Source organism: Mus pahari, chromosome 3 (genome assembly GCF_900095145.1).
Source record: "Mus pahari chromosome 3, PAHARI_EIJ_v1.1, whole genome shotgun sequence".
Taxonomy (NCBI): domain Eukaryota; kingdom Metazoa; phylum Chordata; class Mammalia; order Rodentia; family Muridae; genus Mus; species Mus pahari.
The window spans coordinates 128,397,526-128,413,842 of NC_034592.1; the positions used below are offsets into that span (position 1 = coordinate 128,397,526).

The following is a 16,317-nucleotide window of genomic DNA, read 5'->3' on the forward strand; positions in this document are numbered from 1 at the left end:
TCCTTCTTCCTTCCTTTTCCTTTCTCTCTCTCTCTCTCTCTCTCTCTCTCTCTCTCTCTCTCTCCCTCCTTCCCTCCCTTCTTTCCTTTCTTTCTTCTAAATAATTTTAATGTGCTAGAAAATTTAAGATCACATCCCTGGTTCATGACAGTGGTTGAGAGAAGAGGCCCTTTTAGGGATCACTTTCTAACTCACCCTGTGAAGCATCTTTGTAGCTTTGATGCTCGCTTTTACCATTTGACTTTCTGACTCCAGCTTCTTCCTCCTTGTTACTCTGCCTACTTTCTGGAAAGGGTCTGCTAGCGCGGAGCATTAAGGCAATTGCTGAATTCTGCCGCCAGAGAGAGCTGCGACGCTACTCTTGTTGCCCAGCAACCTCTGGTCCGGAAGTAGTTCTTTGTCCCACCCCAAGGCGGCCGCGGGCACGAGTACTTCCGGTAGTGCGGGCGCGGGGTCGCGCTGAGCGGGTTGGAGGCTGGCGGCGGCGCAATGACCACGCTCCGGGCCTTCACCTGCGACGACCTGTTCCGCTTCAACAACATGTGAGTGAGGCACGGCCGGCCTCTGTCTTCGCGGCGCGGGACGGGGTCAGCCTCGCGGGGCCGTGGGCCGGGTGGACGGGGCGCGGGCGCGCTGGCCGGTGACCTTGGCCGAGGCGCGGCGCTCCCGGTGCGCCGGGGTGATGGATGCGGAGCCGGGCTGGACACCCTGCGTCCGCTCCATGGGGCCGCCTCACTGCGGAGGGCGGGCGGGGAAGGAGCGCCGTCCTGGTTAAATTGTATCCCAGTGAAGTAACCTCGCGATGCTCCGGGCCCTCTCAGCAAGTTGTGGTTTGTGCTTGGTAGTTACAGTAGCGGAGCGCCCTAAGTAGACTACCTTGGGTTTCTCCTTACAAAAAAAAGACAGGGTTCACTTTGTATCTATCCCTGGGCTCCAGGAACTCTGTGTAGACCAGGCTGGCCTAAACCTCACAGATACGTCTTCCTGTCTTCATAGTGCTGGGATTAAAGGCATGCCCTACCACACCCAGCTAGACTACATTTTTTTTTGGGGGGGGGGGGGTTGGGGATCCAATGTACTGAGGAACCTCCGGTGCTGTGTGGTTTCTTTTCAGTCCAAGTTTAAAAACACCCGTGATTTGCCGTTCTCCCCTTCTCGTTTTTTTAAAAGAAAAAAAAATTTAGTTTGGAAAATTATGACCATTGAAAAAGGTAAGCATTTCAGTGTGAACTCCTGTTAGACACATTACCTCGATTATTTGCTTGACCTAACACAGTGAGGAGTATGGACCGCATGGTTCAGGTAGCAGAAGGGAAGAAATTCTGGGATGAGATAGCGATGGACATTTCAAAGAGGGGATGAACCTTGATGAAGGGAATTTGGCGAGGAGGAAACTCAGGGGAAGGCTGCGGGAAATTGCGAGTGTGGAGCGGGGTCAGCCTTTGCTTCAGGTGAGGCCAGGTTTAATTGTGGTAATTGGTTCAGATCCGATCTTGTGAGATTTCATTTAGATCCTGCTTGTGTTGAATCCTCTCCGCATTTTAGTACATGTGGCAGACCCTCATGTAATAATAAGCCCTTTAATCTTCTTCACAAATTCTGTCATGTGCTGATGTCCTCAGTTTCTGGGTGAGGGAAGGGATTGCACACACATACAACCCTGACGTGGAGTAGGTGGAGACTGGCCCTGGTGGTTGTTCACAAATCATGGAGCTGGAGAGAGATGGTTCAGTTGTTAAAAGCAGTGGCTGCTCTTCTGGAGGACAGGGGTTTGCTCCACATGGAGGCTCACACCTGACTGGAATACCAGTTCCAGAGAAGCTGCTGGCCTTTGCTGGCTTCAGTAAGCACAAGGTATGGTAGTGTACAGACATATAAAAAACCCATACCCATTCAATAAATGAAGAAAGTTGATCCTGGCACTCAGGCAGAGGTTGAGGATCACAAGTCGGAGGTCCTTTGGTATCCACAGGAGTTAAATTCTAGGATACACCAAGATTCAGTCATGTGCAACCCCCTTATTACAATGGAGTGGTATGCAAATAGCCCAAGCACTTCCATGTACTGTAAATTGATAGATTACTTATATAGTACAACATACATGTTTTATAAGTACTTCCAATACGGCTGTATTAGTGAATAATTGGGGGGGGGGCTATAAAGGTATAGGCACATGGTATCTAAAAATTCTTCAGTCTGAATTCTGATCTACTGAGTACAAGGTGATTGATTAGAGGCAATAAAGTAGGCGGGAGGCAGCCCTGGCAATGGCCTGCAATGGTAATGGGAGATGCTGTGTAGATGATACAGTGCCTGAACCCCCACCCCCACCCCCCCAGACAGGGTTTCTCTGTATAGTCCTGGCTGTCCTGGAACTCACTCTGTAGACCAGGCTGGTCTCCAATTCAGAAATCTGCCTGCTTCTGCCTCCCAAGTGCTGGGATTAAAGGCATGTGCCACCACTGCCTGGTACAGTGCCTGAACTTAAGAAACAGACAGGTAAAGTATCTGCATATGAAGCTCTAGGAAGAGACAGTGGTTTAATATGGAAATGGATAAAGTAGAAGGAAAATACACATGAACGCCTATTAAACATCAGGTCTCCGTTCACCTGGCTTGGTGATGCCTCCTCTTGTTAATGCCAGTGACGGAACCCACTTTCTCATGTTAGTAGGCCATGTTAGGAAACAGTGAGTCACCAGGTTAGGTGCTAGAGTAAATGAAACTGAAAGGCCAAACCCAGGTGGGAGGAAAACCCGGGTGGGATTCAGAAGCTAGCAAACAAGAGCACTCCAAGCAGGAGGTGGTGATGGCTAAGCATGGGCTGCATTTGTACACTCCCTTCAGGAGAGGCAGAAGTGGAAGGTACAAATACAGGAGAGAAAGAATTGTAAGAGAAGTGACCTCTGGTGAGATGAGGGAGGGATCTGCTAGCCTTATAATGGCAGAAGAGCAAACAGTGTCTGGGTGCAGGGCTTTTGGGTGGGCAGAGTCAGCTAGAGGCCTTGGGCTGGTTTCTTCTTACACTTGATCGATCGATAGATCGATCTACCTATCTATCTATTTTCATATAAAGAAATAGAGGAAGGGCAGAGAGTTAGGCAGTTGAGGTGAGCCAAACATGTAGACAGCTGGGGTCTCTATGGGGCAGGGCAGGGTCACAACACCCAGGGGCCCTCAGCTTTGGTTCCTGACCTCTCTAAGGCCAAAGCTGTTCTCACAGCGCTAAGACCAGTAAGACCAGTTGTTTTGTTGTTTTGCAGGTGTGGAGTCTGAATAGTAAGTATCTTGAACACTAGAGAAGTATGGTTTTCGTTTAAAGTTGACACTGAAAAACTACAATGCCACTGTCAGTAGGTTTTTTGTTTTTTTGTTTTTCTTTTTTTAAACATTACTATTTCTTGCTAAAATTATTCATTTTAACATGTAATTATTATTATTATTATTATTTTTTTTTTTTTTTGGTTTTTCGAGACAGGGTTTCTCTGTATAGCCCTGGCTGTCCTGGAACTCTGTAGACCAGGCTGGCCTCAAACTCAGAAATCCGCCTGCCTCTGCCTCCCAAGTGCTGGGATTAAAGGCGTGCACCATCACTGTCCGGCATGTAATTATTTTTAAATGAGTAACTTAAAATTGAAAATATTTATATAACCTGTAGCTCTTAAGGCTTCTATTGCTATGATAAAACACTGGTCAGAATACCCAGGTCAGAGTCTGCTGAGGGAAGCCAAGGCAGGAGCATGGAGGCAGGAAGTGAAGCAGAACACGTGGAGGAGTGCTGTTAATGGCTTCTTCCCCTGAGTTGCTCAGTTTGCTCTCTTATACACCCAAGGGCTACCTGCCCAGGGTTGGCACCACTCACAGTGGCCCACATCAACTGTCCATTGATCAAGAAGATGCCTCCTGTTGCCTATAGGTCAGTCTTATAGAGGCACTTCCTCAATCAAGATTGCCTCTTCCCAGATGTCTAGGTTTATGTTGACCCAAACCAACCAATACACAGTAAGTAAATACAATAGGTTTGTTTGTCTTAAGTGTAAAGTGTGTTTTTGAATGGATTAAACAGAAAACTCAGTTACTAATGCATTGGTGTCACATTAAGGAAAGAAAGAAAAGCACTTTCCCTTGCTGTCTTTTTTTTTTTTTTTTTAAGATTTATTTATTTATTTATTATATGTAAGTGCACTGTAGCTATCTTCAGACTCTCCAGAAGAGGGCGTCAGATCTTGTTACAGATGGTTGTGAGCCACCATGTGGTTGCTGGGATTTGAACTCCAGACCTTTGGAAGAGCAGTCGGGTGCTCTTACCCACTGAGCCATCTCACCAGCCCCCTTGCTGTCATTTTTACCAAAAGAAAGTCCAGAACTCAGTTTTCGGTTTTTCTTTGTTGTTGTTGTTGTTTTGTTGTTAGGTTTTTCTTTTTTTTTTTTTTTAAGATTTATTTATTTATTATATGTAAGTATACTGTAGCTGTCTTCAGACACCCCAGAAGAGAACATCAGATCTCATTACAGATGGTTGTGAGCCACCATGTGGTTGCTGGGATTTGAACTCATGACCTTCAGAAGAGCAGTTGACAGGGTTTTTCCGTGCTGTCCTGGAACTCACTGTAGACCAGGCTGGCCTCGAACTCAGAAATCTGCCTGTCTCTGCCTCCGAAGTGCTGGGATTACAGGCATGCGCCACCACTGCCTGGCCAGAACTCAATTTTCTACTTCATGCTCCCTCTGCCCTCTGACTGGTGCATGAGTCTTTATTTCTGCCTGCTCAAAGGCTGTCTTGTAAATTTGTCCCTGCATTTGTGTTCAGTTTCTGCCCCTTACAAAGGGGTTGGACTCTGTTCATTGAGCAGCACAGAAAGTATCACATGGGGTAAAGAAGGGCTATTTTACAGAAATCTGTAACAGTTTTACAAGGGATTCAGTCTCTAGCTCCAACTGATCAAGACAACAAATAGCATCACACACATCACTGTTTACCAACCAATATCCAAACACTATATTCAGTGTTTATTTATGAAGGCTACTCATCGTGGAAGATTGCTTCTTTCTGTAAGTGATAACACATGCATTGTTTTGGGTCAGGAGGATGGAAGAATATATAACTTAAGGTTACAGCTATGTATTAGGTCCTAAAAGTTGGTTACATGGAAATCCTGATTGTTACAATGTTGTCATAAAAGCAGGTTAAGCACACTGGCTGAGGACATAGTAGGCTACCAGTCTTAAGTGATTTCAGGTGCATTAGCAACTCTGGTTGTGAGGTCCAACAAAAGTTCCAGTCTTTTAGGATATAAGAGGTATTTTCATAATACTATATCACCACAGGTTTTGCACCCTAAAGGGTTGAGAACTACTGCACTAGAGGAATGTAGTATGGCTACCTGACATCCTTCATTTCCAGAAATTGGCAAGACAGGGAAACAGTTGAAAATAGCTGGTTTTGAGCCTGGGAAAAAACTGACTAGGAGAGTGATGGGGAGAGATGGTTGGAGATGCTTTTCAAGAATGCTGAATTTGGGCTTGTGTGATGGGACATGCTGGGTAGTTCCCCACAGCACTCAGGGCTTAGTTGACAAGAGGGAGCAGTGTGGAGGTAAGTGAACTTCAGTTGAAAGTACATGGGGTCTGGGAGGATTTGTAGGAGGAGGAGAAAAAGTGGAGGCGGGGGGAGTACTCCCTCCCCTCCACTTTGAGAAGAGCCAGAGGGAAGACCCAGAGCCAGGCAGGGATGACGAAATGGGGAGCAGGTTAGTTGGACTGGCTGTACATATCAGACACACCTAACTGGTCCTCATATCTGCAAGAGTCTGATGGAGTAAGCTATAATTCTGCCTATAAAGAGACAGGCAGTTCAGTGAAAAAGTTTAGATCTCTTTATTGGTACACATGTGGCCCTGGGTCATTTAAACCATCTTCTTTGGCTTTCAGAGTTGTAGAAGAAACAACTTTTTTTTTTTTGTTTGGTCAGTTTTTTGAGACAGGGTTTCTCGGTGTAGTCCTGGCTGCCCTGGAACTTGCCATTGTAGACAGGGATGGCTTTCCTCTGCCTCCTGAATGCTGGGATTAAAGGTGTGAACCACCATGCCCAGCCCATATCTTTTAAGTTGTGCTCAAGAATTCTTACTCTTGCCATTTCTTGTTTCTTTCAGTAACTTGGATCCACTTACAGAAACTGTATCCTTTTTGAGAAAAAAAATAAAAGTAAAACTAAGGATTATTTATGGAGAAGAAAACTGGAGAAACAGAAGACAAAGATAAGTTCTGAAAAATGTTTTAAGGACTAGGTTTTGAATAGCACAATCGACATTGAAAACAATCACAAAATCGAGTGGGAGTGGCCTCAGGCTTGCCCACAAGGTGTTAAAGACTACATGACACAGTTCCACTGCAGCTTTCCCACAGTAACCCTGGCTGTATACAGAAAGCAGCAACAGCACAGGTAGGCGGGACCTGTCTCCCCTGCTGTGAACTAGACCTAGAGAGGGTTAGTGGCTCTATGGTGTCTCCAGCAGCCCTGCTCAAGAGAGCCTGGGTCTTTCTGGCATTCATGGCTTCCAGAACACATCTTCATACGTGTTTCTGGGTGTGCAGTCAAAAGAGGAGAGGTGATGGCTTTGGGCGGCCCTTCTCTCTCAGTGTCCAGGAGCTGCCTCCTGACTTGTTGCTGAAGGGAATAAAGGATTTTAGTAACAACAGTTCCTATCATCTTAGTAGAAAAGGAGCAAAAATGTGTCAAGTTAGGGTATTCCTGATTGTGCTGCAATAGTAGATCAATGGCTTACAACACAAATAAGATTTCTAAACCACCTTCTACTGGCTACTGCTGGGAATTACAGGTAGCTTACTAGAGGACAGAAGCTAATGAAGAGTTAGTTGTTTCACCAGTCAAAAGATGTGCAAACTAAAATATGAGAACCCAGTTTAATATATCAGATTCTCCAGAATTTTGAAAGGGTACAGCCCAGTGCTGCTGTGGTTAAGTAAGGTGCCTTTAGAAGCTGCTGGTGCCATAGTCAGCTGGCACAGTCTTTCTGAAAAGCATTTTAGAAGTAATGCTATTTCCTGAAGGATGAAAATAAAAAACAACAGGCAGTTTACTCTAGGAATTGGCAAATATAAGAAGCATGGACCAAATCTGGCTTACCACTCATTTCTTAAGATTTATTTATTTTTTTAACCAGGATACCGCATGCTGGCTAATTTACATGCTGTCTGTGGTTCTGAGTTTGGGTAGATATTACAGACTACTGGTCCCCAATATCACATCTTATTGTCCCTTTACAAAAAAAGTGACATAAAAGTTATTTTAAGAGAATTATATTAAAAAATTGGAATGTCATTCACATTTACCAATAAGGAAATAATAAATAAATTAAGCTGTCTTCATCAAGGATATAGAATAGAAGGATCTAGACATTTTTTAGAAATTAGTAATGACCTAGATGTCTCCTGGCAGAGGGATGAGATTTTAAGTTGTGTGCTCATGCAGAGGAACACAACTAACAAGTACAAGCATCTAAAGGCCACATCAGAAACCATGGAATAGAAAAACCAAAAAGCCCTCAAAGCACTTACAAGAATATATAGGATTTTGAAGAATTTCATATCACAGAGATTTTACCTTTGGTAAAATAGTAGATTACAAATTAACCTACACTTTGACTATATAAGACCTAGTGTATCTGTAGGGAGTGGAGATATTGAGGGGAGGGGAGCTCACGGTGGTAGTATCACTGGCTGGTTGGCAGGAAGACCAGCTGGCCTGCTGCACTAAGTTCTGGAAGAAGTGGCTGTTTGCTCTTAAGAGTTGTTTCAAAGCTAACCATGATTAGAGGGTTTCCTGGGAACTTTTTAGTACAAAGTATAATAGTGTCTTTTTTTTTTTTTTTAAGATTTATCTATTTTATGTATGTGAGTATACTGTAGCTATACAGATGATTGTGAGCCTTCACGCGGTTGTTGGGAATTGAATTTTAGGACCTCTGCTCACTCCGGTCCTACCCTCTTCTGGTGCGTCAGATCTCATTTCATGTGGTTGTGAGCCACCACCTGGTTGCTGGGATTTGAACTCAGGACCTTCGGAAGAGCAGTCAGTACTCTTAACCGCTGAGCCTTCTCACTATCCCCCTAATAGTTTCTTTTTATGTAATTACACCAGAAAGCTGACAGAAGGCAAAATAAACATGGTAGTGAATCATAGCAGTAAGTGTTGAAGAGAAGAGAAACCATTCATTTATTCTTTCTTTTCAAGTAAGAGAGCCTCGCCTTGTGTACTAGTCTGGTTTGAACTACAGGTGCTTCTGCTGGAGTGCTGGGTTATAGGCACATGGCCAGGCCAGGCAGACATTTCCTCTGAACATAATTGATTCCTTAACAAATTTAATAGTTGTATAGGTGTAGTCCAAGTAGAAACTGGCCATTGAATTTTCCAGTGTAAATCAGGATGTTCTATGTGCCCAGCAGTTAATCATAGAATAAATTTGAGAGAGAATCTCAGTTTCTAGTGGCAGGGTAGATGGACCATGAACAGGAAGTAATCTTAGACGATGAATGGCACATATAACCATAGGTACATTCTGATCAGTATGGAGGCAGATTGTAGGAGAGTCTGCTTTCTACTAGATGGCACCATATGCATTCTACATCTAGAGAGATGGCTAATTTTATTAAAAACTAGTGCTGATATAAATATTCCATTTCATGGTATTAGAAAAATTAGTGTACTAAGTAGAGGAGGATAAAATGTCAGTGTTTTTGCATGTGGTTGTGAAGGGAAGATGTAGAGGCAAGAGGGTGACTCAACTGCCTTTCCTAATCACTCTCCACAGCTTCTCCCAAGTGCTGGGATTGAAAGCAGGCAGCCAAGCCCATCCAGGATTCATTTGTCTCTCTACATAGCCCTGGCTGTTCTAGGACTCACTGTATAGAACAGGCTGGCCTTAAACTCAGGAGGCAGAGGGATGCACCAGAATCTCTCTAAGTGCTGGGATTAAAGGCATGTACCATTATACCCGCTTGTGCTCTTTATTATGTCTCATTCCTTAACAGCTCTAGTATGGGATTCCTTTTTACTTACAGTACCTTGCGCACTGGCCAGAGTATTTCATCGTTGCTGAAGCACCTGGCGGAGAACTAATGGGTTATAGTAAGTACAGTACCACTAGTACTTTTTTGGGTGAGTAAAGATTTTAATACAGGTTTCAGTCTGCTTTACTCTAGAATGTGATATAAATCATGAAAGATGGAATTTTATTTTCAGATCAATTACTAACAGTTTACCACATCTCTTCTGTGTCCAGCCTTGCACTAGACCAAGAGATACAGCAGTGAACTAACAGAAATGATTGTAGTCTTTGTGGATCATTCCTTGTTAGATTTCTGTATGGTTACTTTGTATATAAGTCAGTGGTTAAATCATATTCATTTAACCAATTGCTAACAAAATCTTGAGCTATGAATTGCTGTACTCATACATACATTATAAAAGTATTTAAATGTAGCTATTTGAAAAAAAAAAAAACCCTAAGTATTTCAAATGTATCTTATCTGAACAAAAAGTATCCTAGTCTTTGTTCTTGGTTTTTAGTTTAAGTCTTGACTTTAGAAGTAGGTATAGAATATCATTTGTAAGTGGAATTTCAAATCAAAGTGTTAATCATTAGTTTGTTAATAATACTTTAAAACTTTGGTACATTTTTATTTTAAGAGAAATGAATGGCAGACTATGAATTTTTGTGCAAACTAATGTTTTAAATTACTGATGTGATTTTCTCTTGGCAGTTATGGGCAAAGCAGAAGGCTCAGTAGCTAGGGAAGAATGGCATGGACATGTCACAGCTCTCTCTGTCGCCCCTGAATTCCGCCGTCTTGGCTTGGCTGCTAAACTTATGGAGTTACTAGAGGAAATTTCAGAAAGGTGAGAACCTGTTTTTCAAATACACATGATTTATGAACTCTGTTTCTTCTTTGGCTGTTGAGTATCTGAAGGGCTTTATTTCTTCTTATGAGTGTGAAGAACTGTCATGACTTTAGACTTACAGGAATTTTGTTTTTAGCTTGTAGTTCCTACAATTCTGCCAAATCCATCCATTGCTGCTCCTTATTGAGGAAAATTCATGCAGTGTTGTGTCTAGCCATAGACAGCTGAGCTAATTAACTAGTTGGATTCAAAGATCAACCTTTCAAGGAAGATCTTTGGTGCTCTTAACACTGTGGCAGATGTTTCTAGGCCCAAAGTAGTTTCTATTCTAACAACTAGTAGCCATCTTTAGAAAACTAGGAATAAAATATGCCCTTTATTACCGAGGTATAAGTACACTGTGAGCACTGGACAAATGCTTTTTAAGCCTTGAAACAAATGGAACTTAACCCATTTCCATTGTGCATATAAATACTAGTTAATCATAGCAAATGTAAGAAAGGTCATCAAGAGTTTTGATGTTTTTCTTGAACATATATAAAATAGCCTGTGGCCAGGGCTAAGTAATCATGGTGGTAGGTACCTTTAATCCTATCCTACAGAGGCAGACAGATCAACAATATGTTAGAAGATCAACTGATGTTAGAAGCCAGACAGGTCAACAATAGCTACAAAGGATATCTTGCTTTTGTTTGTTTTTTGGAGACAAGGGTTTCTCTGTATTGCCCTGGCTGTCATCTGTAGACCAGGCTGTCCTCGAACTCAGAAATCCACCTGCCTCTGCTCCCAAGTGCTGGGATTAAAGGTGTGCACCACCACTGCCCAGTTTTTAAAACAAAATTAAACATCCCATGTCCCTCTTGGGGCACTTAGTAACTGCCAATAATATGTATGGCTTTTAAAGAGACCTGTTATACCTTACTTAGAAAAGAAAGAAAAAAAAGGAAAACACACAAAAAAACGACACAGTTATGTAAGAGAATGCTTCCCTCTGTGCATTTGTCAAGTTGCTGTCTAAAAAAAATGGTCCGAAAGGAGCTAAATAGAAAGAAGTAACTAGTCACAAATGCTCTGAGCCAAGTCACACACACTTTTTAATGGTTTTTAGAGACAGAGTTTTTCTGTGTTAACAGCTTTGGCTGTCCTGGAACTCTCTCTATAGACCAGGCTGGCCTCAAACTCAAGAGATCTGCATCCTGAATGCTGAGATCAAAGGTGTGTACCACTACTACATCTTGCAAGGAAGTAGTTTTAACAAAAAAAGTCCTTGTAAGGTTCTTAAAGTTCTCTTTGAAACCTGGCTGTGGCGCATACCTTTAATCCTAGCACTCAGGAGGCAGAGGAAGGCAGATTTTTGAGTTTGGGGGCAGCTTGTTCTACAGAGCCAGTTGCAGGACAGGCAGGACCATACAGAGAAACCCTGTCTCAAAATCATAGAAACACCCCCCCCCCCAAAAAAAAAAAAAAACCCTTTTTGTTCTCCCTGGACACACATTTATTAATAATTGTGTGACAGCCAGGCAAACAGGAAATGGGTTCACAGGAAATGGGTTCTAACAAGCATAATTAGTATTAGTATTAGTTGTGTGTGTCTATTCAGATATACATTATATTCATGTCTTATTATTCAGATGTATACACTAAAAAGCAAGAATTTAATTATAAGTAGCTATAAATGAATAATGACTATAACAAAAAGACAGACATGGGCTAAGGATATAGCTCAGTTGTCAAGTACAAGACCCTGGGGTTCCAGCAGTGCCATAAAGAAAAATAGGTGAATATCCTGTTTATAGGAACTATGTAAGGTTATAAAGGTTGAAAAATATTAAATTTAGAAAATTATAGCCAAAAGGAAGTTGATTTCTCATATTGATAATATGTTATAGTTGGATAACATTGTAAGAGGCTGCTGCATACTGGTAAATGACATGGCTGGGAAGAAGGCCACATGCAAGGGCCCCATTCAGATCCTCACAACTCATGTAACAAGCTGGACTTGGCAACACACCTCTTGGCTCAGTTGCTAAGGCAAGATGGGGGATAGAGACAATCCCTAGAAGCCAGTGAGCCAGAAAGCTGGATCTTCATAGTGGAGAACAGGCAAGGCAGGAAGACAAAGACCCACAGTTGTCCTTTGACCGCCACACAGACATGCACATTCACAAAGAGATTTTAAAAACTGAATCCATTTAAGATGTAACAATGTTATATACCCTGGAAACTAGACAAATTGATTGCTAATCAGAGCTGAGCATGCTTCTTTGTAAGAACTGTCAGGTAGAAGGGTACAGAACAGAAGTCAGCAAAGCAGAGGCAGAGAGTTGCATAGGTTTTTTTAAACAAATAAACACAGTTTAAAAGACATTCTTAGTGTGAGGGTGATGAAAAAAAAAAGGTTGTAAGTCTACGCCACTTTAATGGTAGCTGGACTTTTTTTTTGCATGTAGTAAAGTAGCAATCAGGGAAACATTTTGCCCATCAACTTGTCCCACCATCTTTACTGAAACCTTTCCTGACATACGAGTTATGTCAGCTTCACAGTCCAAGTGTGGTGGCTCACACCTCCAATCCTAGCATTCAGGAGGATTGTTGTGGGTCTGAGGCCAGTAGGCCAAAGCATCCTTGATGTAAGGAAGGAAGATCTGAGGAACTGTCACCAGAGGGCACAAGTTGCAGAAATTAAACTGTTATTTATATAATAATTATGATACACCAGGAACCAGGATGTTTGAGTGAAGAACAACTAGTATTCATTAGGTACAGTGTATTTTTTAGCCGTCTAGAGAACAGAAGTGAGGGAAGCGGCAAAGCCCTGTAGTGTTTCACGGCAATCAAAGGTATGCATTCTCTTCTGGGACTTTACACAGCAAAGGCATGTAAGAAACAAGGGAAGAGGATTGGTAGGCAGCAGACTGCTGTCACAGATAGAAAACTAAGTGATGATAATAAAATCAGAAAAAGTATTGAAATTGGCATCAAAAGCATTATATGCTTCAGAAAAGTCCAAGCAAAACCTCCTGTGAGTACTATTTATAAAACTTTATGGGGAGACATTAAAGTGACCAACAAATGGAAAAGGGAAATAGTGTAAGTATTGTAACTGACCGTAGACCAAATATAATCATATCCAGAATCCTACTCAGGGGTTTTGAGGGTGTTGTTAATATAGAATACAAGGGAAGAAGAACCAGCAACAAAATGATGAAATATTCAACAATGGGCAGCTCTGCCCTGTCAGGTCCAGTGTGCAGCACAGACTGTTGGTGCTAGAGTGAGAGCAGCAGATGAGAACATGAGGAATGTGTCTAATGTGTCTTGGTGAACCTGAGGCCGCACTGGATATCAGAGTGGGAAGGTAGAGTTTTCAGTAAAGATGGTGGGACAAGTGGATGGGCAAAATGTTCCCCTGGTTGCTACTTTACTACATACAGACTCCAGGCTCATTGCCCTACTTAGTAAAAGTGGAGTAGCTTTGCTCACCCAGAGATAACAGGATGGATGAAGTAACAGGATGGATGCTTATAGAAAACTCAAACATTGCAGAATATCCAGCACACACACCATGGTAGACACTGGGGAAAAAATCTGAAAGGTCATTAAGAGATGTTGAGAAGGAGACATCTAAATGAGTCAGTAGACACACTAGGATTGGACTTGGAATAAACAGGTTAGAATTTAATCAAGCTAACAGTGTCAATGACACAGCAATGGGATCCTGAATTAGATACTGAAGCATGGATGCTCAACAAAGTATCCATAGTAACATCCTTTACAATAGAACTAGAAATGTTTCCAGAGGACCATGAGCAAGTTGTATATTCATACAATGAGAGGCTAAACAAAGTGAAGAGAATAGCTCAAGGCTCAGAACTGACTGGGGTCACTCACAAAGCAATCCCCCAAACTGATTATGCTTATATAAAGCTCACAAACAAAAGTTAAATCTTTTTTTTTGTTTGTTTTTTGTTTTTCGAGACAGGGTTTCTCTGTGTAGCCCTGGCTGTCCTGGAACCACTTTGTAGACCAGGCTGGCCTCGAACTCAGAAATCCGCCTGCCAATTTCTGGGATAAAAGGCATGCGCCACCACGCCCGGCCAAAATTAAATCTTAATAGATAATAGCCTAGACACAAAATCAGGATATGAAGACCTTCGAAAAGAGGAGGTAGTAAAAAAGAAAAAGTAATGGTAGTCACCAGCATCCTACAGCAGCTATACTTGGGTCCTTTTTCTCTATTATGAAATGGTTACTCTAAATAGTAAAATGGTTATAAGAGATGTCTACTGCAAGGTTGTTACTACCATCCCCAAATAATCAAAAGCCCAGGCCAGCCTAGAATTCACAGTTCTCCCCCTTCGGTACCAAGTCCTAGGATTACAGGCATGTGATCCACAGTAGAGCATGCCTATGCATGGCACTAGGATTTCTAAAGATGCACACCAGATTGCCTAGAGTTCTTAGAGTTTTAACATTTCCTTTTTTTCCTTTTTTCTTTTCTTTATTTTTTAAAGAAAAGGTGGATTTTTTGTTGATCTCTTCGTAAGAGTATCCAATCAAGTTGCCGTCAACATGTACAAGCAGTTGGGTTACAGTGTCTACAGGACAGTCATAGAGTACTACTCAGCCAGCAATGGGGAGCCTGATGAGGATGCCTATGGTAAGATTCCTGCCGTGCCAGATACTCCAAGAGAAAGTCAAAATAAGTTATTTCCCCCACAAGCCTAAATACTCATTTTAATAAATTCAAAGAATTACATTTATGAATTTAGAAATAGTTAACGTAAACTAGCCAGCCATGGTATAGATGGTTCTTTTACGAAGAAAGAACATTTATATTAGTTGGCTTCTAGATGGGATTTGGTTAGCAATCGGCATAATTACAGTGGGAGTCTTGTAAATACCACTTAGGATTGCAGGGAAGGGCACAAAGTCTGATGGGAACGTAACCCATTCACTCAGTTTAATTTAAAGAAGTTTGCTATTGGTTGCTTACATTAATCTTTGCTTCTTAACAGATATGAGGAAAGCACTTTCCAGGGACACTGAGAAGAAATCCATCATACCATTACCTCATCCTGTGAGGCCTGAGGATATTGAATAACCATAGGCAGTGGTTCTTAGGCAGGTGTTCCAGACAGTTTGTGGACATACTACTTTCATAGGATGATCTTGGAGCTCTATTAGGAGGAAAGTAAGCATTTAAGTCTTAAAGACTTCAAAAAATGCAGGCTATAAACTTCAAATCTCATCCTTCCAGTGAGCAATAGCATACATGTTCGAACTGTTTGCCATAGTAAAATTCAATCAAGGCAGCTAAGTCAGAAGGACACGTTCCACTATCATGGTTGACAGTACATGCCAAGAAAAGACTCCCTCCATCCTCCTCCTAAATCCTGGGCCTGAGAACCACTGCTGCACATATATACATATATATATATTTTATTTTGTATTGATCTGTTAATTGAAGCTTTAAAAGCATATATGAAATGTATAAATCTGAGATGTATAGTAAAACATTGTTGACTATGAATGTTTTCTGGAAGTTTGTTGTCTTTTAATCAAAATTATGGAGGGATCATTGTTTAGGATATGGTGCCTCTTCTTGTTTTGATTTTATATATAAAACCTTTTTAAATGAACATCTGAAATCATCCCTGTCTGACATACATGACCTCTCTTCTTACTGGGTTCCTACTGTTGGTCTCTGTTAACACTGATCAAACCTTTGAATGTGAGACTTTAAGGGGAAACAAAGTTTAACTCCAAAAAATCATGTAAAGATAATCAGTAAAGAAGTACTCAAAAAAGGCCCACAGAAAAAGACCATTAAAATGTATGTTATGTTGGCATTCATTTTTTTTCCTCTTTGAGATAACATTTTGCTAGCCTTAAACTCAGCTCCCAGTAATCCTCTATTTAGCTCTCAAGTGGTAGTTGGGACTACAAACATATGTACCATAGCACTTGATTTAAAAGCTTTTACTTTAGAAAGGTCTTATTTTGAGATATTAAGGTTTGAGAGAATGAATTCTTTGTTCTCTCATAGAGGAATAATGTTTCCTTCAACTCTGTCACACCTGCCTGTGCTTGTTAGGAGTGGACTCTGAAGAGCAAAGTCACTACTAATTGTCTTCATGTGCACGAGCAACACACAGAGAACCTCTAGGAAGATGGCTTAGTTATGGAACTAGCATTCTGAACTGCTTTCACCTCCATCTTGAATCTGCACTAACTCAAAGGACATTCAGTGGCAGATTCTTCCAGACTAGCAAGCACCCTTAGTATTTAATGCAAACTCAGGCTAATGTCTGAGCCTAGTGCTGGTCTGGTGGCTGAAAAAAATCTATCGCTTACCTACTAGTACTGTTTTCTTGTAACTTTTACAAAATTAT

The 16,317-nt window shown here is 41.7% G+C and overlaps 1 protein-coding gene across 1 annotated transcript; it reads left to right on the forward strand.

The window, feature by feature from the left end:
• Positions 1-418: 418 nt before the first annotated feature.
• Naa20 (N(alpha)-acetyltransferase 20, NatB catalytic subunit) lies at positions 419-15,562 on the forward strand. The gene is made up of 6 exons (XM_021193610.1): positions 419-542; positions 6,153-6,177; positions 9,058-9,148; positions 9,784-9,919; positions 14,437-14,582; positions 14,941-15,562. The coding sequence occupies exons 1-6, from the start codon at positions 490-492 to the stop codon at positions 15,024-15,026; spliced, it is 537 nt and encodes a 178-aa protein (XP_021049269.1). The 5' UTR covers positions 419-489; the 3' UTR covers positions 15,027-15,562.
• The last annotated feature ends 755 nt before the right edge of the window (positions 15,563-16,317 follow it).

What these genes read in the sequence shown, in the direction of transcription:
- Naa20 (XM_021193610.1), top strand. Translation starts at nt 490, where the DNA reads ATGACCACGCTCCGGGCCTTCACCTGCGACGACCTGTTCCGCTTCAAC. An exon ending in TGGATCCACTTACAGAAACT is followed by an intron (nt 6,178 to 9,057) that starts GTATCCTTTTTG and finishes TAACAGCTCTAG; the next exon opens with TATGGGATTCCTTTTTACTT. An exon ending in CTAGAGGAAATTTCAGAAAG is followed by an intron (nt 9,920 to 14,436) that starts GTGAGAACCTGT and finishes TATTTTTTAAAG; the next exon opens with AAAAGGTGGATTTTTTGTTG.